Here is a 22,135-nt window from a genome sequence, read left to right on the forward strand (position 1 = left end):
AGAGACCCATAGACATCCATAAACTCATAGAGACCCATAGACATCCATAGACTCACAGAGACCCATAGACATCCATAGACTCATTCAGACCCATAGACATCCATAGACTCACAAAGACCCATAGACATCCATAGACTCATAGATACCCATAGACATCCATAGACTCACAGACACCCATAGACATCCATAGACTCATAGAGACTCATAGACACCCATAGACTCATAGAGACCCATAGACATCCATAGACTCATAGAGACCCATAGACACCCATAGACTCATAGAGACCCATAGACATTCATAGAGACCCACAGACATCCATAGACTCACAGAGACCCATAGACATCCATAGACTCATAGAGACCCATAGACATTCATAGACTCATAGAGACCCATAGACATCCATAGACTCATAGAGACCCATAGACATCCATAGACATTCATTGATTAATAGAGACCCATATACATTCATAGACTCATAGAGACCCATAGACATCCATAGACTCACAGAGACCCATAGACATCCATAGACTCACAGAGACCCATAGACATCCATAGACTCACAGAGACCCATAGACATCCATAGATTCACAGAGACCCATAGACACCCATAGACTCACAGAGACCCATAGACACCCATAGACTCATAGAGACCCATAGACATCCATAGAGCCACAGAGACCCATAGACATCCATAGACTCACAGAGACCCATAGACATCCATAGACTCATAGAGACCCATAGACATCCATAGACTCATAGAGACCCATAGACATCCATAGACTCAAAGAGACCCATAGACATCCATAGACTCATAGAGACCCATAGACATCCATAGACTCATAGAGACCCATAGACATTCATACTCATAGAGACCCATAGACACCCATAGACTCACAGAGACCCATAGCCATCCAAAGACTCATAGAGACCCATAGACATCCATAGACTCAGAGACCCATAGACATCCGTAGACTCACAGAGACCCATAGACATTCATAGACTCATAGAGACCCATAGACATCCATAGACTCATAGAGACCCATAGACATCCATAGACTCATAGAGACCCATAGACATCCATAGACTCATAGAGACCCATAGACATCCATAGACTCATAGAGACCCATAGACATTCATAGATTCATAGAGACCCATAGACATCCATAGACTCACAGAGACCCATAGACTCATAGAGACCCATAGACATCCATAGACTCACAGAGACCCATAGACACCCATAGACTCATAGAGACCCATAGACATCCATAGACTCATAGAGACCCATAGACCTCCATAGACTCATAGAGACCCATAGACCTCCATAGACTCACAGAGACCCATAGATATTCATAGACTCATAGAGACCCATAGACATCCATAGACTCATAGAGGCCCATAGACATTCATAGACTCACAGAGACCCATAGACTTAAATAGACTCATAGAGACTCATAGACCCAGTTGATTATTGGTTTATTATTTGGAATACAAAATCCACCACCACCACCATGATCATTAAATAACCTTCTTAGATTACCAAACAGCTGCAGACCATAGCCAAACATCACCAGATTAGTACCAAAATCTACACAGAGAGACACGGGGAGAGAGAGAGACACGGGGAGAGAGAGACACGGGGAGAGAGAGAGACACGGGGAGAGAGAGAGAGACACGGGGAGAGAGAGAGACACGGGGAGAGAGAGAGAGACACGGGGAGAGAGAGACACGGGGAGAGAGAGACACGGGGAGAGAGAGAGACACGGGGAGAGAGAGACACGGGGAGAGAGAGACACGGGGAGAGAGAGACACGGGGAGAGAGAGACACGGGGAGAGAGAGACACGGGGAGAGAGAGACACGGGGAGAGAGAGACACGGGGAGAGAGAGACACGGGGAGAGAGAGAGACACGGGGAGAGAGAGAGACACGGGGAGAGAGAGAGACACGGGGAGAGAGAGACACGGGGAGAGAGAGACACTGGGAGAGACACGGGGAGAGAGAGACACGGGGAGAGAGATAGACACGGGGAGAGAGATAGACACGGGGAGAGAGATAGACACGGGGCGAGAGATAGACACGGGGCGAGACACACACGGGGAGAGAGAGACAGGGGGCTACTACTGCTACTCTATAAACATCACCACCACCACCACAATCATCACCATCACCACCACAATCATCACCATCACCACCAGCACCACCACAACCACCACCACCACCATCACAACGAAGGCGTTGTGACTAAAACTGCTAAATCTATCGCATTGTCATGTTGACGGACAGAAATAACGAATGATCAGCCTCGTCTCGAACACCAACTCCTGCCAAAGGTGTGTGTACAGGTGTGTGTGTACAGGTGTGTGTGTACACTGTTTGTGTACAGGTGTGTGTACAGGTGTGTGTGTACAGGTGTGTGTGTGTACAGGTGTGTGTACAGGTGTGTGTACAGGTAGGTGTGTGTACAGGTAGGTGTGTACACTGTGTGTGTACAGGTGTGTGTGTACAGGTGTGTGTGTACAGGTGTACAGGTGTGTGTACAGGTGTGTGTACACTGTGTACAGGTGTGTGTGTACAGGTGTGTGTGTGTGTAAAGGTGTGTGTACACTGTGTGTGTACACTGTGTGTGTACAGGTGTGTGTGTACAGGTGTGTGTGTACAGGTGTGTGTGTAAAGGTGTGTGTACAGGTGTGTGTGTGCAGGTGTGTGTGTGTAAAGGTGTGTGTACAGGTGTGTGTGTACAGGTGTGTGTGTACAGGTGTGTGTACAGGTGTGTGTACAGGTGTGTGTGTACAGGTGTGTGTGTACAGGTGTGTGTGTACACTGTTTGTGTACAGGTGTGTGTGTACAGGTGTGTGTGTACAGGTGTGTGTGTGTGTGTACAGGTGTGTGTACAGGTGTGTGTGTACAGGTGTGTGTACAGGTGTGTGTGCAGGTGTGTGTACACTGTGTACAGGTGTGTGTGTGTACAGGTGTGTGTACACTGTGTGTGTACAGGTGTGTGTGTACAGGTGTGTGTGTACAGGTGTGTGTGTACACTGTGTGTGTACAGGTGTGTGTACAGGTGTGTGTACACTGTGTGTGTACAGGTGTGTGTAAAGGTGTGTGTACACTGTGTGTGTACACTGTGTGTGTACAGGTGTGTGTGTACAGGTAGGTGTGTGTACAGGTAGGTGTGTACACTGTGTGTGTACAGGTGTGTGTGTGTGTGTACAGGTGTGTGTGTACGTGTGTACAGGTGTGTGTACAGGTGTGTGTACACTGTGTACAGGTGTGTGTGTACAGGTGTGTGTGTGTAAAGGTGTGTGTACACTGTGTGTGTACACTGTGTGTGTACAGGTGTGTGTGTACAGGTGTGTGTGTACAGGTGTGTGTACAGGTGTGTGTGTACAGGTGTGTGTACAGGTGTGTGTGCAGGTGTGTGTACACTGTGTACAGGTGTGTGTGTGTACAGGTGTGTGTACACTGTGTGTGTACAGGTGTGTGTGTACAGGTGTGTGTGTACAGGTGTGTGTGTACACTGTGTGTGTACAGGTGTGTGTACAGGTGTGTGTACACTGTGTGTGTACAGGTGTGTGTAAAGGTGTGTGTACACTGTGTGTGTACACTGTGTGTGTACAGGTGTGTGTGTACAGGTAGGTGTGTGTACAGGTAGGTGTGTACACTGTGTGTGTACAGGTGTGTGTGTGTGTGTACAGGTGTGTGTGTACGTGTGTACAGGTGTGTGTACAGGTGTGTGTACACTGTGTACAGGTGTGTGTGTACAGGTGTGTGTGTGTAAAGGTGTGTGTACACTGTGTGTGTACACTGTGTGTGTACAGGTGTGTGTGTACAGGTGTGTGTGTACAGGTGTGTGTACAGGTGTGTGTGTACAGGTGTGTGTGTACAGGTGTGTGTGTACAGGTGTGTATAGGTGTATGTGTGTACAGGTGTGTGTGTGTACAGGTGTGTGTGTACAGGTGTGTGTGTAAAGGTGTGTACAGGTGTGTGTGTGCAGGTGTGTGTGTGTACAGGTGTGTGTACAGGTGTGTGTGTGTACAGGTGTGTGTGTGTACAGGTGTGTGTGTGTACAGGTGTGTGTGTACACTGTTTGTGTACAGGTGTGTGTACAGGTGTGTGTGTACAGGTGTGTGTACAGGTGTGTGTGTACGTGTGTACAGGTGTGTGTGCAGGTGTGTGTACACTGTGTACAGGTGTGTGTACACTGTGTACAGGTGTGTGTGTGTACAGGTGTGTGTACACTGTGTGTGTACACTGTGTACAGGTGTGTGTGTGTACAGGTGTGTGTACACTGTGTGTGTACAGGTGTGTGTGTACAGGTGTGTGTGTACAGGTGTGTGTGTACACTGTGTGTGTACAGGTGTGTGTACAGGTGTGTGTACACTGTGTGTGTACAGGTGTGTGTAAAGGTGTGTGTACAGGTGTGTGTGCAGGTGTGTGTGTGTACAGGTGTGTTTGTGTACAGGTGTGTGTACAGGTGTGTGTACACTGTGTGTGTACAGGTGTGTGTAAAGGTGTGTGTACAGGTGTGTGTGTAAAGGTGTGTGTACAGGTGTGTGTGTAAAGGTGTGTTTGTGTACAGGTGTGTGTACAGGTGTGTGTGTAAAGGTGTGTGTACAGGTGTGTGTGTGTACAGGTGTGTGTGTGCAGGTGTGTGTGTACAGGTATGTACAGGTGTGTGTACAGGTGTATGTGTACAGGTGTGTGTGTACAGGTGTGTGTGTGTACAGGTGTGTGTACAGGTGTGTGTAAAGGTGTGTGTAAAGGTGTGTGTACAGGTGTGTGTGTACAGGTGTGTGTGTACAGGTGTGTGTGTGTACAGGTGTGTGTACAGGTGTGTGTAAAGGTGTGTGTAAAGGTGTGTGTACAGGTGTATGTGTACAGGTGTGTGTGTACAGGTGTGTGTGTGTACAGGTGTGTGTGTACAGGTGTGTACAGGTGTATGTGTACAGGTGTGTGTGTACAGGTGTGTGTGTACACTGTTTGTGTACAGGTGTGTGTACAGGTGTGTGTGTAAAGGTGTGTGTGTACAGGTGTGTGTGTACAGGTGTGTTTGTGTACAGGTGTGTGTACAGGTGTGTGTGTACAGGTGTGTGTGTGTACAGGTGTGTGTGTACACTGTTTGTGTACAGGTGTGTACAGGTGTGTGTGTACACTGTGTGTGTACAGGTGTGTGTACAGGTGTGTGTGTGTACAGGTGTGTGTGTGCAGGTGTGTGTACAGGTGTGTACAGGTGTGTGTACAGGTGTGTGTAAAGGTGTGTGTACAGGTGTATGTGTACAGGTGTGTGTGTACAGGTGTGTGTACAGGTGTGTGTGTACAGGTGTGTGTGTGTGTGTACAGGTGTGTGTGTACAGGTGTGTACAGGTGTATGTGTACAGGTGTGTGTGTACAGGTGTGTGTGTACAGGTGTGTGTGTACACTGTTTGTGTACAGGTGTGTGTACAGGTGTGTGTGTACAGGCGTCTATGACGTCTCCTGGCCAAACCCCAATTGGCGGAGCCAGGAGATTGAATCTCTACCCTCGGGGCTCCTCCAGAAACAACGAAAAGCCACTACGGGTGGCCACGTGGAATGTTCGAACGCTCACTGCGGAGGAGAGGCTGCCCACTCCTCTGTCGGGAGCTGGACCGGTACCGCCTGGATCTCTGCGGTATTCAGGAGGTCCGGTGGACCGGCTCTGGCTCCTGCCACCATGAGGGGTGGACAGTCCTCTACTCGGGGCAGCAGACTGCCAAACAACGGGGTGTGTGGCTCTTCTTTTGAACAAAAGAATGAAGGGGGCGTGGGAGTGTGGCGGTGAGGTGTGGGAAGCTGTAAGCCCCAGGCTATTTTGGGCTCGCCTTCCCATCAACCGGAGGCGAGGAGTGGTGGTCGTGGTTACTTATGCCCCCACCGAAGACGAACATGCGTGGAGGGATGCAGGCAAAGCCGATGAGTCAGATGCCTTCTATGACCTCCTGTCACAGGTGCTGGCTAAAGTGGCCCCTCGGGATAGAGTCATCATGTTGGGTGACTTCAATGCCCGAGTTGGTCATGATACTGGCACCTGGTCTGGAGTGATTGGAGGGCATGGGCCAGATCAGCTCAATAACGGTAGGAGGCTGCTAGATTTTTGTGCAGCCCATGGGCTGGTAATTACCAACACGCTGTTCCGGCATCAGCGCATCCACACAACATCATGGATGCATGCCGGGTCCAAGCAAGAACATCTGCTGGACTACATAGTGACGGACCAGCGGGTGCGAGCCCATGTCCTTGACACCAGGACCTACCGTGGAGCTGATCTGCCCTCTGAGGGAGGGTGGCGTTTGTGCACAGACTGCCCTACATGACATCATAACAACAGTCTGGACCAGTGGACGGGTTCCGCAGGATTGGAAGGATGCCCTGGTGGTCCCCCTCTTTAAGAAGGGGGACCGCACAGACTGTAACAACTACAGGGGCATCTCACTCCTCAGTGTGCTGGGAAAGGTCCTGGCAAGGATTATTCAACATCGCCTTGCCAGGCACGCTGAGGAGAGGCTTGCGGAGCCCCAATGCGGTTTCAGGAAAGGGCGGTCCTGCACAGATGCCATATTTTCTGTCCGTCTGCTACAGCAGAGGTGTAGGGAATTCCAACAAGACCTACATCTCTGCTTTATTGACCTGGTCAAGGCCTATGATACCATCAGTAGGCCTGGGCTCTGGGTTGTTCTTCGTGCTTTTGGAGTCCCTGACCCTCTGCTCACGATCATTAAGGACCTTCATGACGGTGAGCGGGCCCGGGTAAAACTACGTGGCCGGGAGTCGGAGCCATTCCCTGTACACCTTGGGGTGCGACAGGGATGTCCTCTGGTTCCCACATTATTTAACATCTATTTTGACCACGTAGTTCATGAAGCCTTCAATAGCTGTACCGGGGGAATCTCCATTTGGTACAGATATAATGGGAGGCTGATCGATGCCCGGGTGCGGTTAAGGGATGGCTCTCTATTGCTCAACCACGTTATGTATGCCGATGATTTGGTAATAGCTGCTCATTCAGAAGAGTTGGAGACGCTGCTGCTGAGACTGGAGCGTGCCACTAAGAGATGGGGCCTTACCATCAGCCCCACCAAAACTAAGCACCTGCTTGGGTATTTTATACCATCGGACGCTCCACCCCCACAACTCCCAATCGGTGATGGGGCAGTTGTGGAGAGAGTGGAGAGTTTCCCATACCTGGGCAGTGTGCTTATGACCGGCTCCAGTTTAACAGCAGAGATCTCACTCCGAATCAGTCGAGCGGCAATATCTTTTCATCGGTTGCGTAACGCTGTGTGGAAGCTACCTGGTCTGTCACTCCGCACTAAGCTTCAGGTCTTCTCGGCCACGGTCATTCCCTCCCTTCTCTACGCTTGCGAAACGTGGACCCCCTTAATGGAGCATCTTCGCCGGTTGGAAACATTTAGGCTGGTCTGCCTACGATCCATCCTGGGTTTAACCAGGCTGGATTGTGTGAGGAGCTCAAAAATCCTTGAAAGATCTGGGCAAGGTCCCATCGGTGAGCTCCTCCGGCGGGCAAGGCTGCGATGGCTGGGGCATGTAGCCCGCATGCCCAGCCACCGCATGCCGAAACAGCTTTTGTTTGGCCGGATCGAGGGGGCTAAGCGGGCGCGGCACGGGCTAGAGAAGAGATGGAGTGATGTGGTACAGGAGGACGTGGAGCTGAGTGGACTTGCCGATGACCGGTACCAGCGGTGTCAAGATCGGCCTCTGTGGAGGAGGCTCGTGAAGGATGCTACTGGGCAGTTGGAGGTAGTCGCCCTCCAACAACAACGGAGGGCGGAGGAGCGACGCTCACAACAACGAGCGGAGCGCCGGGTGGCTAAAGCACAGCAGGTTGGCACAGTAGGGGGCACAGGTGGTGCATCAGCCAGTCATCTCAGTCAGTCGACCCGTGGCACCTGCTGGGTCTGCCCAGTGACCTCCTGCCAGCGGGCGTTCGACACTTCACGTGGCCTCAGGGTGCACATAGCCTGGCACAAGCGTCGTGGTGACGTCACCGCCACTTAGTGGCGAATGGCGGTTGTTGTTGTATAGGTGTGTGTGTGTACAGGTGTGTACAGGGGTGTGTATATGTGTGTATAGGTGTGTGTGTATAGGTGTGTGTGTATAGGTGTGTGTGTACAGGTGTGTGTATAAGTGTGTGTACAGGTGTGTACAGGTGTGTGTGTGTGTACAGGTGTGTGTGTGTGTACAGGTGTGTGTGTACAGGTGTGTGTGTATAGGTGTGTGTGTGTACAGGTGTGTGTACAGGTGTGTGTGTGTAGGTGTGTGTACAGGTGTGTGTACAGGTGTGTGTGTACAGGTGTGTGTATAGGTGTGTGTGTGTACAGGTGTGTGTACAGGTGTGTGTACAGGTGTGTGTGTGTAGGTGTGTGTACAGGTGTGTGTACAGGTGTGTGTGTGTACAGGTGTGTGTATAGGTGTGTGTGTGTACAGGTGTGTGTACAGGTGTGTGTGTGTACAGATGTGTGTATAGGTTTGTGTTCGTATAGGTGTGTATAGGTGTGTGTGTGTGTACAGGTGTCTGTACAGGTGTGTGTGTGTGTACAGGTGTGTGTGTGTACAGGTGTGTGTGTGTGAAACAGACAGAAGGTGATGTCACTAGTGCTGTGCGCGGGGTCGGTGTTTTCTCCTCCTCCGACTCATCAGGGGCGGAGCGAGTCTGCAGGCAGGTGCTTTGGTCCACCGCGCGGCCTCCTCTTCTTGAAGAGATCAGACAGACAGAAGGCCTGGGACAGAGAGAGACACGGGGAGAGAGACACGGGGAGAGAGAGACACGGGGAGAGAGAGAGACACGGTGAGAGAGAGAGACACGGGGAGAGAGAGACACGGGGAGAGAGAGACACGGGGAGAGACACGGGGACAGAGAGAGACACGGGGACAGAGAGACACGGGGAGAGACACGGGGAGAGAGAGACACGGGGAGAGACAGAGACGGGGGGAGAGAGAGACACGGGGAGAGAGAGACACGGGGACAGAGAGACACGGGGAGTGAGAGAGACACGGGGAGAGAGAGACACGGGGAGAAAGACACGGGGAGAGAGAGACACGGGGAGAGAGAGAGACATGGGGAGAGACACGGGGAGAGAGAGAGACACGGGGAGAGAGAGACACGGGGAGAGACACGGGGAGAGAGAGACACGGGGAGAGACAGAGACGGGGGGAGAGAGACACGGGGAGAGAGACACGGGGAGAGAGACACGGGGAGAGAGAGACACGGGGAGAGAGAGACACGGTGAGAGAGACACACGGGGTGAGAGAGACACGGGGAGAGAGACACGGGGAGAGAGACACGGGGAGAGAGAGACACGGGGAGAGAGAGACACGGTGAGAGACACACGGGGTGAGAGACACACGGGGAGAGAGAGAGACACGGGGAGAGAGAGACACGGGGAGAGAGAGAGACACGGGGAGAGAGAGACACGGGGAGAGAGAGAGACACGGGGAGAGAGAGAGACACGGGGAGAGAGAGACACGGGGAGAGAGAGAGACACGGGGAGAGAGAGAGACACGGGGAGAGAGACACGGGGAGAGAGAAAGACACGGGGAGAGAGAGAGAGAGACACGGGGAGAGAGAGAGACACGGGGAGAGAGAAAGAGACACGCGGAGAGAGAGAGAGACACGGGGAGAGACGTGGGGAGAGAGAGACACGGGGAGAGACAGAGACGGGGGGAGAGAGACGGGGAGAGAGACACGGGGAGAGAGACACGGGGAGAGAGACACGGGGAGAGAGACAGACACGGGGAGAGAGAGAGCGACGGGGAGAGACAGATACGGGGAGAGAGACACGGGGAGAGAGACACGGAGAGAGAGACACGGGGAGAGAGAGGCACGGGGAGAGAGACACACGGGGAGAGAGAGACACGGGGAGAGAGACACGGGGAGAGACACGGGGAGAGGGAGACACGGGGAGAGAGAGACACGGGGAGAGAGAGACACGGGGAGAGAGAGACACGGGGAGAGAGACACGGGGAGAGAGAGACACGGGGAGAGAGAGACACGGGGAGAGAGAGACACGGGGAGAGAGAGACACGGGGAGAGAGAGACACGGGGAGAGAGAGAGCGACGGGGAGAGACAGATACGGGGAGAGAGACACGGAGAGAGAGACACGGAAAGAGAGAGAGACACGGGGAGAGAGAGACACGGGGAGAGAGAGAGACACGGGGAGAGAGAGAGACACGGGGAGAGAGAGAGACACGGGGAGAGAGAGAGACACGGGGAGAGAGAGACACGGGGAGAGACACGGGGAGAGACACGGGGAGAGAGAGACACGGGGAGAGAGAGACACGGGGGCAGAGAGACACGGGGAGAGAGAGACACGGGGAGAGAGAGACACGGAGAGAGAGACACGGGGAGAGAGAGACGGGGAGAGATACACGGGGAGAGAGAGACACGGGGAGAGAGAGACACGGGGAGAGAGAGACACGGAGAGAGAGACACGGAGAGAGAAACACGGGGAGAGAGAGACGGGGAGAGAGACACGGGGAGAGAGAGACACGGGGAGAGAGAGACACGGTGAGAGAGTGTCTGAGTGTCTGAGTGAGTGTCTGAGTGAGTGAGTGTCTGAGTGAGTGAGTGTCTGAGTGAGTGACTGAGTGAGTGAGTGTCTGACTGAGTGTATGAGTGAGTGTCTGAGTGAGTGAGTGAGTGTCTGAGTGAGTGAGTGAGTGTCTGAGTGAGTGAGTGTCTGAGTGAGTGTCTGAGTGAGTGAGTGTCTGAGTGAGTGAGTGTCTGAGTGAGTGAGTGTGAGTGAGTCTGAGTGAGTGAGTCTGAGTGAGTGAGTGTCTGAGGGAGTGATTGTCTGAGTGAGTGAGTGATTGTCTGAGTGAATGTCTGAGTGAGTGTCTGAGTGAGTGTCTGAGTGAGTGAGTGTCTGAGTGAGTGACTGAGTGAGTGTCTGAGTGAGTGTGTGAGTGAGTGTCTGAGTGAGTGACTGAGTGTCTGAGTGAGTGTCTGAGTGTCTGAGTGAGTGTCTGAGTGAGTGTATGAGTGAGTGTCTGAGCGAGTTTCTGAGCGAGTGAGTGTCTGAGTGAGTGTCTGAGTGTCTGAGTGAGTGTCTGAGTGAGTGTCTGAGTGTCTGAGTGAGTGTCTGAGTGAGTGACTGAGTGACTGAGTGTCTGAGTGAGTGAGTGTCTGAGTGAGTGTCTGAGTGAGTGTCTGAGTGAGTGTCTGAGTGAGTGAGTGTCTGAGTGAGTGTCTGAGTGATTGAATGTGTGAGTGAGTGTCCGAGTGTCTGAGTGAGTGTCTGAGTGTCTGAGTGAGTGTCTGAGTGAGTGTCTGAGTGTCTGAGTGAGTGTCTGAGTGAGTGACTGAGTGAGTGTCTGAGTGAGTGTCTGAGTGAGTGAGTGAGTGTCTGAGTGTCTGAGTGAGTGTCTGAGTGAGTGTCTGAGTGAGTGTCTGAGTGAGTGAGTGTCTGAGTGAGTGTCTGAGTGAGTGAGTGTCTGAGTGTCTGAGTGAGTGTCTGAGTGAGTGTCTGAGTGAGTGTCTGAGTGAGGGAGTGTCTGAGTGAGTGACTGAGTGAGTGAGTGTCTGACTGAGTGTCTGAGTGAGTGTCTGAGTGAGTGAGTGAGTGTCTGAGTGTCTGAGTGAGTGTCTGAGTGAGTGTCTGTGTGAGTGTCTGAGTGAGTGAGTGTCTGTGTGAGTGAGTGTCTGAGTGAGTGTCTGAGTGTCTGAGTGACTGAGTGAGTGACTGAGTGAGTGTCTGAGTGAGTGACTGAGTGAATGTCTGAGTGAGTGAGTGTCTGAGTGTCTGAGTGAGTGTCTGTCTGAGTGACTGAGTGTCTGAGTGAGTGACTGAGTGAGTGTCTGAGTGACTGAGTGAGTGTCTGTCTGAGTGACTGAGTGTCTGTCTGAGTGACTGAGTGTCTGAGTGACTGAGTGAGTGACTGTGTGAGTGTCTGAGTGAGTGTCTGAGTGAGTGTCTGACTGAGTGAGTGACTGAGTGAGTGACTGTGTGAGTGTCTGAGTGAGTGACTGAGTGAGTGTCTGAGTGAGTGAGTGAGTGTCTGAGTGTCTGAGTGAGTGTCTGAGTGAGTGTCTGAGTGAGTGTCTGAGTGAGTGTCTGAGTGTCTGAGTGAGTGACTGAGTGACTGAGTGAGTGTCTGAGTGTCTGAGTGAGTGACTGAGTGACTGAGTGACTGAGTGAGTGACTGAGTGATTGAGTGAGTGAATGAGTGACTGAGTGTTTGAGTGTCTGTCTGAGTGTCTGAGTGTCTGAGTGAGTGTCTGAGTGAGTGTCTGAGTGAGTGAGTGTCTGTACCACGAAGCAGGCAACAGCTGCCCCTTGCAACAGGCCACAAAGCACGTCACTCCAGTGGTGCATGTAGTCTGTGTGTACGTGAGTGAGTGTCTGAGTGAGTGTCTGTGTGAGTGAGTGTCTGAGTGAGTGACTGAGTGAGTGACTGAGTGAGTGACTGAGTGACTGAGTGAGTGTCTGAGTGTCTGAGTGAGTGACTGAGTGACTGAGTGAGTGTCTGACTGAGTGATTGAGTGAGTGAATGAGTGACTGAGTGTTTGAGTGTCTGTCTGAGTGTCTGAGTGTCTGAGTGAGTGTCTGAGTGTCTGACTGAGTGTATGAGTGACTGACTGTTTGAGTGAGTGAGTGAGTGTCTGAGTGACTGAGTGACTGAGTGACTGAGTGTTTGAGTGAGTGACTGAGTGATTGAGTGAGTGACTGAGTGATTGAGTGAGTGAATGAGTGTCTGTCTGAGTGTCTGAGTGTCTGAGTGAGTGTCTGACTGAGTGTCTGAGTGTACCACGAAGCAGGCAACAGCTGCCCCTTGCAACAGGCCACAAAGCACGTCACTCCAGTGGTGCATGTAGTCTGTGTGTACGTGAGTGAGTGTCTGTGTGAGTGTCTGTGTGAGTGTCTGAGTGAGTGTCTGAGTGTCTGACTGAGTGTATGAGTGACTGACTGTTTGAGTGAGTGAGTGAGTGTCTGAGTGAGTGAGTGACTGAGTGACTGAGTGTTTGAGTGAGTGACTGAGTGATTGAGTGAGTGAATGAGTGTCTGTCTGAGTGTCTGAGTGTCTGAGTGAGTGTCTGACTGAGTGTCTGAGTGTACCACGAAGCAGGCAACAGCTGCCCCTTGCAACAGGCCACAAAGCACGTCACTCCAGTGGTGCATGTAGTCTGTGTGTACGTGAGTGAGTGTCTGTGTGAGTGTCTGTGTGAGTGAGTGAGTGTCTGAGTGTTTGAGTGAGTGACTGAGTGACTGAGTGAGTGTATGAGTGACTGATTGAGTGTCTGAGTGTCTGAGTGAGTGACTGAGTGACTGAGTGAGTGACTGAGTGTTTGAGTGTCTGAGTGAGTGTCTGAGTGAGTGTCTGAGTGAGTGAGTGTCTGTACCACGAAGCAGGCAACAGCTGCCCCTTGCAACAGGCCACAAAGCACGTCACTCCAGTGGTGCATGTAGTCTGTGTGTACGTGAGTGAGTGTCTGTGTGAGTGAGTGTCTGAGTGAGTGACTGAGTGAGTGTCTGAGTGTCTGAGTGAGTGACTGAGTGACTGAGTGACTGAGTGAGTGACTGAGTGACTGAGTGAGTGTCTGAGTGTCTGAGTGAGTGACTGAGTGACTGAGTGACTGAGTGAGTGACTGAGTGTCTGAGTGAGTGTCTGACTGAGTGTCTGAGTGTCTGACTGAGTGTCTGTACCACGAAGCAGGCAACAGCTGCCCCTTGCAACAGGCCACAAAGCACGTCACTCCAGTGGTGCATGTAGTCTGTGTGTACGTGAGTGAGTGTCTGTGTGAGTGAGTGACTGAGTGAGTGACTGAGTGACTGAGTGACTGAGTGAGTGACTGAGTGTTTGAGTGTCTGAGTGAGTGTCTGTCTGAGTGTCTGAGTGTCTGAGTGAGTGTCTGAGTGAGTGTCTGAGTGTACCACGAAGCAGGCAACAGCTGCCCCTTGCAACAGGCCACAAAGCACGTCACTCCAGTGGTGCATGTAGTCTGTGTGTACGTGAGTGAGTGTCTGAGTGACTGAGTGAGTGTCTGTGTGAGTGTCTGAGTGAGTGACTGAGTGAGTGAGTGTCTGAGTGAGTGACTGAGTGAGTGACTGAGTGTTTGAGTGTCTGTCTGAGTGAGTGAGTGACTGAGTAACTGAGTGAGTGACTGAGTGAGTGAGTGACTGAGTGTTTGAGTGTCTGTCTGAGTGAGTGTCTGTCTGAGTGTCTGAGTGAGTGTCTGACTGAGTGTCTGAGTGTACCACGAAGCAGGCAACAGCTGCCCCTTGCAACAGGCCACAAAGCACGTCACTCCAGTGGTGCATGTAGTCTGTGTGTACATGAGTGAGTGTCTGTCTGAGTGAGTGTCTGAGTGAGTGACTGAGTGAGTGTCTGAGTGAGTGTCTGAGTGAGTGACTGAGTGTCTGAGTGAGTGTCTGAGTGTACCACGAAGCAGGCAACAGCTGCCCCTTGCAACAGGCCACAAAGCACGTCACTCCAGTGGTGCATGTAGTCTGTGTGTACGTGAGTGAGTGTCTGAGTGACTGAGTGAGTGTCTGTGTGAGTGTCTGAGTGAGTGTCTGTCTGAGTGAGTGACTGAGTGAGTGTCTGAGTGAGTGTCTGAGTGACTGAGTGTCTGAGTGAGTGAGTGAGTGATTGAGTGAGTGTATGAGTGACTGAGTGTTTGAGTGTCTGACTGAGTGTCTGTCTGAGTGTCTGAGTGAGTGTCTGACTGAGTGTCTGAGTGTACCACGAAGCAGGCAACAGCTGCCCCTTGCAACAGGCCACAAAGCACGTCACTCCAGTGGTGCATGTAGTCTGTGTGTACGTGAGTGAGTGTCTGTGTGAGTGAGTGACTGAGTGTCTGAGTGACTGAGTGAGTGTCTGTGTGAGTGTCTGAGTGAGTGACTGAGTGAGTGAGTGTCTGAGTGAGTGACTGAGTGAGTGAGTGACTGAGTGTTTGAGTGTCTGTCTGAGTGAGTGAGTGACTGAGTAACTGAGTGAGTGACTGAGTGAGTGAGTGACTGACTGTTTGAGTGTCTGTCTGAGTGAGTGAGTGTCTGAGTGTCTGAGTGAGTGTCTGACTGAGTGTCTGAGTGTACCACGAAGCAGGCAACAGCTGCCCCTTGCAACAGGCCACAAAGCACGTCACTCCAGTGGTGCATGTAGTCTGTGTGTACGTGAGTGAGTGTCTGTGTGAATGAGTGACTGAGTGTCTGAGTGACTGAGTGAGTGTCTGTGTGAGTGTCTGAGTGAGTGACTGAGTGAGTGAGTGTCTGAGTGAGTGACTGAGTGAGTGAGTGACTGAGTGTTTGAGTGTCTGTCTGAGTGAGTGAGTGACTGAGTAACTGAGTGAGTGACTGAGTGAGTGAGTGACTGACTGTTTGAGTGTCTGTCTGAGTGAGTGAGTGTCTGAGTGTCTGAGTGAGTGTCTGACTGAGTGTCTGAGTGTACCACGAAGCAGGCAACAGCTGCCCCTTGCAACAGGCCACAAAGCACGTCACTCCAGTGGTGCATGTAGTCTGTGTGTACGTGAGTGAGTGTCTGTGTGAGTGAGTGACTGAGTGTCTGAGTGAGTGTCTGTGTGAGTGTCTGAGTGAGTGACTGAGTGAGTGAGTGTCTGAGTGAGTGACTGAGTGAGTGAGTGACTGAGTGTTTGAGTGTCTGTCTGAGTGAGTGAGTGACTGAGTAACTGAGTGAGTGACTGAGTGAGTGAGTGTCTGTCTGAGTGAGTGAGTGTCTGAGTGTCTGAGTGAGTGTCTGACTGAGTGTCTGACTGAGTGTCTGAGTGTACCACGAAGCAGGCAACAGCTGCCCCTTGCAACAGGCCACAAAGCACGTCACTCCAGTGGTGCATGTAGTCTGTGTGTACGTGAGTGAGTGTCTGTGTGAGTGAGTGACTGAGTGACTGAGTGAGTGTCTGTGTGAGTGTCTGAGTGAGTGACTGAGTGAGTGAGTGTCTGAGTGAGTGACTGAGTGAGTGAGTGACTGAGTGTTTGAGTGTCTGTCTGAGTGAGTGAGTGACTGAGTAACTGAGTGAGTGACTGAGTGAGTGAGTGACTGACTGTTTGAGTGTCTGTCTGAGTGAGTGAGTGTCTGAGTGTCTGAGTGAGTGTCTGACTGAGTGTCTGAGTGTACCACGAAGCAGGCAACAGCTGCCCCTTGCAACAGGCCACAAAGCACGTCACTCCAGTGGTGCATGTAGTCTGTGTGTACGTGAGTGAGTGTCTGAGTGAGTGTCTGTGTGAGTGAGTGTCTGAGTGATTGACTGAGTGAGTGACTGAGTGAGTGACTGAGTGACTGAGTGAGTGTCTGAGTGTCTGAGTGAGTGTCTGAGTGACTGAGTGAGTGACTGAGTGATTGAGTGAGTGTATGAGTGACTGAGTGTTTGAGTGTCTGACTGAGTGTCTGTCTGAGTGTCTGAGTGAGTGTCTGACTGAGTGTCTGAGTGTACCACGAAGCAGGCAACAGCTGCCCCTTGCAACAGGCCACAAAGTACGTCACTCCAGTGGTGCATGTAGTCTGTGTGTACGTGAGTGAGTGTCTGTGTGAGTGTCTGTGTGAGTGTCTGAGTGAGTGTCTGAGTGTCTGACTGAGTGTATGAGTGACTGACTGTTTGAGTGAGTGAGTGAGTGTCTGAGTGACTGAGTGACTGAGTGACTGAGTGTTTGAGTGAGTGACTGAGTGATTAAGTGAGTGACTGAGTGATTGAGTGAGTGAATGAGTGTCTGTCTGAGTGTCTGAGTGTCTGAGTGAGTGTCTGAGTGAGTGAGTGTCTGTACCACGAAGCAGGCAACAGCTGCCCCTTGCAACAGGCCACAAAGCACGTCACTCCAGTGGTGCATGTAGTCTGAGACGCGTGACAGGGCCACCCAGCAGGCCAGGAGGACACTCCCAAACTGCAGCAGTGGACGGAGAGTTCGGGCCCCATGCCAGGTCAGTCGGGATTCCAGATACAGCTGTGGAGAGTGGTGAGGAGGGGTGAGTGAGTGAGTGAGTGGTGAGGAGTGAGGAGTGATTCCAGATACAGCTGTGGAGAGTGGTGAGGAGGGGTGAGTGAGTGAGTGAGTGGGTGGGTGGGTGGGTGAGTGAGTGGTGAGTGGTGGTGAGTGGTGAGGAGGGGTGAGTGAGTGGTGGTGAGTGAGTGGTGAGTGAGTGAGTGGTGAGTGAGTGAGTGAGTGGGTGAGTGAGTGGGTGAGTGGGTGAGTGAGTGAGTGAGTGGGTGGGTGGGTGGGTGAGTGAGTGGTGAGTGGTGAGGAGGGGTGAGGAGTGGAGAGTTGTGAGTGGTGGTGAGTGAGTGGTGAGTGAGTGAGTGGTGAGTGAGTGGGTGAGTGAGTGGTGAGTGGTGAGTGAGTGGTGAGTGAGTGGGTGAGTGGGTGAGTGAGTGGTGAGTGAGTGAGTGGGTGAGTGAGTGGTGAGTGGTGAGTGGTGGTGAGTGGTGAGGAGTGGTGGTGAGTGGTGGTGAGTGGTGACGAGGGGTGAGGAGTGGAGAGTTGTGAGTGGTGGTGAGTGAGTGAGTGAGTGGTGAGTGAGTGAGTGGTGAGTGAGTGAGTGGGTGAGTGAGTGGTGAGTGGTGAGTGAGTGGTGAGTGAGTGGGTGAGTGGGTGAGTGAGTGGGTGATTGAGTGAGTGGGTGAGTGAGTGAGTGAGTGGTGAGTGGTGAGTGGGTGGGTGAGTGGTGAGTGGTGAGTGAGTGGGTGAGTGAGTGGTGAGTGAGTGGGTGAGTGGGTGAGTGAGTGAGTGAGTGGGTGGGTGAGTGAGTGAGCGGTGAGTGGTGAGGAGTGAGTGAGTGGTGAGGAGTGGTGAGGAGGGGTGAGGAGTGGTGAGTGGTGAGTGGGGAGTGAGGAGTGAGTGGTGAGTCGGGATTCCAGATACAGCTGTGGAGAGTGGTGAGGAGGGGTGAGGAGTGGTGAGTGGTGAGTGGTGAGTGAGTGGTGGTGAGTGGTGGTGAGTGGTGGTGAGGAGTGGTGAGTGGTGAGTGGTGAGTGAGTGGTGGTGAGTGGTGGTGAGGAGTGGTGAGTGGTGAGGAGTGGTGAGTGAGTGGTGAGTGGTGGTGAGGAGTGGTGAGTGGTGAGGAGTGGTGAGTGAGTGAGTGGTGAGTGAGTGGTGAGTGAGTGGTGAGTGAGTGAGTGAGTGGTGAGTGAGTGAGTGAGTGGGTGAGTGAGTGGTGAGTGAGTGGTGAGTGAGTGGTGAGTGAGTGAGTGAGTGGGTGAGTGGTGAGTGAGTGAATGGGTGAGTGGTGAGTGAGTGGGTGAGTGAGTGAGTGAGTGGTGAGTGAGTGAGTGGGTGAGTGGTGAGTGAGTGAGTGAGTGGGTGAGTAAGTGAGTGAGTGGTGAGTGAGTGGTGAGTGAGTGAGTGGTGAGTGAGTGGGTGAGTGAGTGGTCGGTGAGTGAGTGGTGAGTGAGTGAGTGGGTGAGTGAGTGGTGAGTGAGTGGTGAGTGAGTGAGTGAGTGGTGGGTGAGTGAGTGGTGAGTGAGTGAGTGGGTGAGTGGGTGAGTGAGTGGGTGAGTGAGTGAGTGGTGAGTGAGTGGTGAGTGAGTGGTGAGTGAGTGAGTGGGTGAGTGAGTGACTGGGTGAGTGAGTGACTGGGTGAGTGAGTGAGTGAGTGGGTGAGTGAGTGGGTGAGTGAGTGAGTGAGTGGGTGAGTGGGTGAGTGAGTGAGTGGTGAGTGAGTGGTGAGTGAGTGAGTGGTGGGTGAGTGAGTGGTGAGTGAGTGGGTGAGTGGGTGAGTGAGTGGGTGAGTGAGTGAGTGGTGAGTGAGTGGTGAGTGAGTGAGTGGTGAGTGAGTGAGTGGGTGTGTGAGTGACTGGGTGAGTGAGTGAGTGGGTGAGTGAGTGAGTGAGTGGGTGAGTGGTGAGTGAGTGAGTGAGTGGGTGAGTGAGTGGTGAGTGAGTGAGTGAGTGGTGAGTGAGTGAGTGAGTGGTGAGTGAGTGGTGAGTGAGTGAGTGGTGAGTGAGTGAGTGGTGAGTGAGTGAGTGAGTGGTGAGTGAGTGGTGGGTGAGTGAGTGGTGAGTGAGTGAGTGGGTGAGTGAGTGAGTGGTGAGTGAGTGGTGAGTGAGTGAGTGAGTGGTGGGTGAGTGAGTGGTGAGTGAGTGAGTGGGTGAGTGGGTGAGTGAGTGGGTGAGTGAGTGAGTGGTGAGTGAGTGGTGAGTGAGTGAGTGGTGAGTGAGTGAGTGGGTGAGTGAGTGACTGGGTGAGTGAGTGACTGGGTGAGTGAGTGAGTGGGTGAGTGAGTGGGTGAGTGAGTGAGTGAGTGGGTGAGTGGGTGAGTGAGTGAGTGGTGAGTGAGTGGTGAGTGAGTGAGTGAGTGGTGGGTGAGTGAGTGGTGAGTGAGTGAGTGGGTGAGTGGGTGAGTGAGTGGGTGAGTGAGTGAGTGGTGAGTGAGTGGTGAGTGAGTGAGTGGTGAGTGAGTGAGTGGGTGTGTGAGTGACTGGGTGAGTGAGTGAGTGGGTGAGTGAGTGGGTGAGTGAGTGAGTGAGTGGGTGAGTGGGTGAGTGAGTGAGTGGGTAAGTGAGTGGGTGGGTGAGTGAGTGAGTGGTGAGTGAGTGAGTGAGTGGTGAGTGAGTGGTGAGTGAGTGAGTGGTGAGTGAGTGAGTGGTGAGTGAGTGAGTGAGTGGTGAGTGAGTGGGTGAGTGAGTGGTGGGTGAGTGAGTGGTGAGTGAGTGAGTGAGTGGGTGCGTGAGTGAGTGGTGAGTGAGTGGTGAGTGAGTGAGTGAGTGGTGGGTGAGTGAGTGGTGAGTGAGTGAGTGGGTGAGTGGGTGAGTGAGTGGGTGAGTGAGTGAGTGGTGAGTGAGTGGTGAGTGAGTGAGTGGTGAGTGAGTGAGTGGGTGAGTGAGTGACTGGGTGAGTGAGTGACTGGGTGAGTGAGTGAGTGAGTGGGTGAGTGAGTGGGTGAGTGAGTGAGTGAGTGGGTGAGTGAGTGGTGAGTGAGTGAGTGGGTGAGTGGGTGAGTGAGTGGGTGAGTGAGTGAGTGGTGAGTGAGTGGTGAGTGAGTGAGTGGGTGTGTGAGTGACTGGGTGAGTGAGTGAGTGGGTGAGTGAGTGGGTGAGTGAGTGGGTGAGTGAGTGAGTGAGTGGGTGAGTGGGTGAGTGAGTGAGTGGGTAAGTGAGTGGGTGGGTGAGTGAGTGAGTGAGTGGTGAGTGAGTGAGTGAGTGGTGAGTGAGTGAGTGGTGAGTGAGTGAGTGGTGAGTGAGTGAGTGGTGAGTGAGTGAGTGAGTGGTGAGTGAGTGGGTGAGTGAGTGGTGGGTGAGTGAGTGGTGAGTGAGTGAGTGGGTGAGTGAGTGAGTGGTGAGTGAGTGGTGAGTGAGTGAGTGAGTGGTGGGTGAGTGAGTGGTGAGTGAGTGAGTGGGTGAGTGGGTGAGTGAGTGGGTGAGTGAGTGAGTGGTGAGTGAGTGGTGAGTGAGTGAGTGGTGAGTGAGTGAGTGGGTGTGTGAGTGAGTGGGTGAGTGAGTGAGTGGGTGAGTGAGTGAGTGGGTGAGTGGGTGAGTGAGTGGGTGGGTGAGTGAGTGAGTGGGTGAGTGGGTGAGTGAGTGGGTGGGTGAGTGAGTGAGTGGGTGAGTGAGTGGGTGGGTGAGTGAGTGGTGAGTACTGTGATGGTAACTACGGTGGTAACCGTGGCAACCGTGGTGGTAACCATGGCAACTGTGGCGGTGGTAACCGTGGCAACGCGTCCTCACCGCAAGGTAGAGCATTGAGTACATCGCAAACGATGAGTGGCCAGAGTAGAAGGACTTCCTGGGTCACGCAGAGGTCACGCAGAGGTCACACGGGGGTCACGCAGAGGTCAGAGGGGTCACACGGGGGTGAGCTGGGGTGTGTGTCTGTGTGTGTGTCTGTGGGTGTGTGTGTCTGTGTGTGTCTGTGTGTAAGTATGTGTGTGTAAGTGTGTATGTGACTGTATGTGTGTGTGTCTGTGTGTGTGTGTATGTGTGTGTGTGTGTCTAGTGTGTGTGTAGTGTGTATGTGTGTATGTGTGTGTGTAAGTATGTGTGTGTGTAAGTATGTGACTGTGTGTGTATGTGTGTATGTGACTGTGTGTATGTAAGTAAGTATGTGTCTGTATGTATGTGTGTAAGTAAGTGTGTGTGTGTGACTGTGTGTGTGTGTATGTGTGTGTGTCTGTGTGTGTGTGTCTGTATGTGTGTGTGTGTAGTCTGTGTGTGTATGTGTGTGTGTGTATGTGTGTGTCTGTATGTGTGTATGTGTAAGTGTGTGTGTGTGTCTGTGTGTGTGTCTGTGTGTGACTGTGTGTATGTCTGTGTGTCTGTGTGTGTCTGTGTGTGTATGTGTGTGTGTAAGTATGTGTATGTGACTGTGTGTGTATGTGTGTGTCTGTGTATGGATGTGTGTGACTGTGTGTGTGTGTATGTAAGTATGTAAGTGTGTGTTTGTGACTGTATGTATGTGTGTAAGTGTGTGTAAGTGACTGTGTGTGTCTGTGTGTGTGTCTGTGTGTGTGTGTATGTGACTGTGTGTGTGTGTATGTGACTGTGTGTGTATGTGACTGTGTGTCTGTATGTGTATGTCACTGTATGTGTCTGTGTGTGTGTCTGTGTGTCTGTGTGTGTCTGTGTGTGTGTGTGTCTGTGTGTGTGTGTCTGTGTGTATGTGTGTGTGTGTGTCTGTGTGTGACTGTGTGTATGTGTGTAAGTGTGTGTATGTGACTGTGTGTGACTGTGTGTATGTGTGTAAGTGTGTGTATGTGACTGTGTGTGACTGTGTGTCTGTGTGTCTGTGTGTGTGACTGTGTGTGTGTCTGTGTGTCTGTGTGTATGTGACTGTGTGTGACTGTGTGTGTGTATGTCTGTGTGTCTGTGTGTGTGACTGTGTGTGTATGTGTATGTGACTGTATGTGTGTGTCTGTGTGTGTCTGTGTGTGTGTGTGTCTGTGTGTGTGTGTGTGTCTGTGTGTGTCTGTGTGTGTCTATGTGTGTGTGTGTCTGTGTGTGTGTGTGTATGTGACTGTATGTGTGTGTGACTGTGTGTGTGTGTGTGTCTGTGTGTGTGTGTGTGTCTGTGTGTGTGACTGTGTGTGTCTGTGTGTGTGTGTATGTGACTGTGTGTGTGTGTGTGTATGTGACTGTATGTGTGTGTGTGTCTATGTGTGTGTGTGACTGTGTGTGTCTGTATGTATGTGACTGTGTCCGTGTATGTGTGTGTGTGTCTGTG

General features: G+C 52.2%; 2 protein-coding genes across 2 annotated transcripts in view; both read right to left on the bottom strand.

Annotated features, from left to right (window-relative positions):
• Positions 1-1,457: 1,457 nt before the first annotated feature.
• On the bottom strand, positions 1,458-8,671 carry LOC142908538 (uncharacterized). Its single transcript, XM_076059277.1, has 3 exons — positions 8,639-8,671; positions 2,505-5,513; positions 1,458-2,340 (listed from the first exon to the last, which is right to left on the bottom strand). Exons 1-3 carry the CDS (start codon positions 8,669-8,671, stop codon positions 2,266-2,268), a joined length of 3,117 nt encoding a protein of 1,038 aa, XP_075915392.1. The 3' UTR covers positions 1,458-2,265.
• LOC116937904 (phospholipid phosphatase 3-like) overlaps positions 5,363-22,135 on the bottom strand; it is a 50,734-nt gene continuing 33,961 nt past the window's right edge. The window contains exons 5-7 of the mRNA XM_076059267.1: positions 20,644-20,701; positions 16,751-16,927; positions 5,363-8,754 (exon numbers count right to left, since the gene is read on the bottom strand). Of these exons, the coding sequence (XP_075915382.1) occupies positions 8,671-8,754; positions 16,751-16,927; positions 20,644-20,701 (319 nt within the window). The 3' untranslated portion in view covers positions 5,363-8,670. The remainder of the gene's footprint in view (positions 8,755-16,750; positions 16,928-20,643; positions 20,702-22,135) is intronic.

The sequence above is a fragment of the Petromyzon marinus genome (assembly GCF_048934315.1).
Source record: "Petromyzon marinus isolate PM22_M1 ecotype Great Lakes invasive population chromosome 85 unlocalized genomic scaffold, UKy_Petmar_22M1.pri1.0 chr85_unloc.2, whole genome shotgun sequence".
NCBI lineage: Eukaryota > Metazoa > Chordata > Hyperoartia > Petromyzontiformes > Petromyzontidae > Petromyzon > Petromyzon marinus.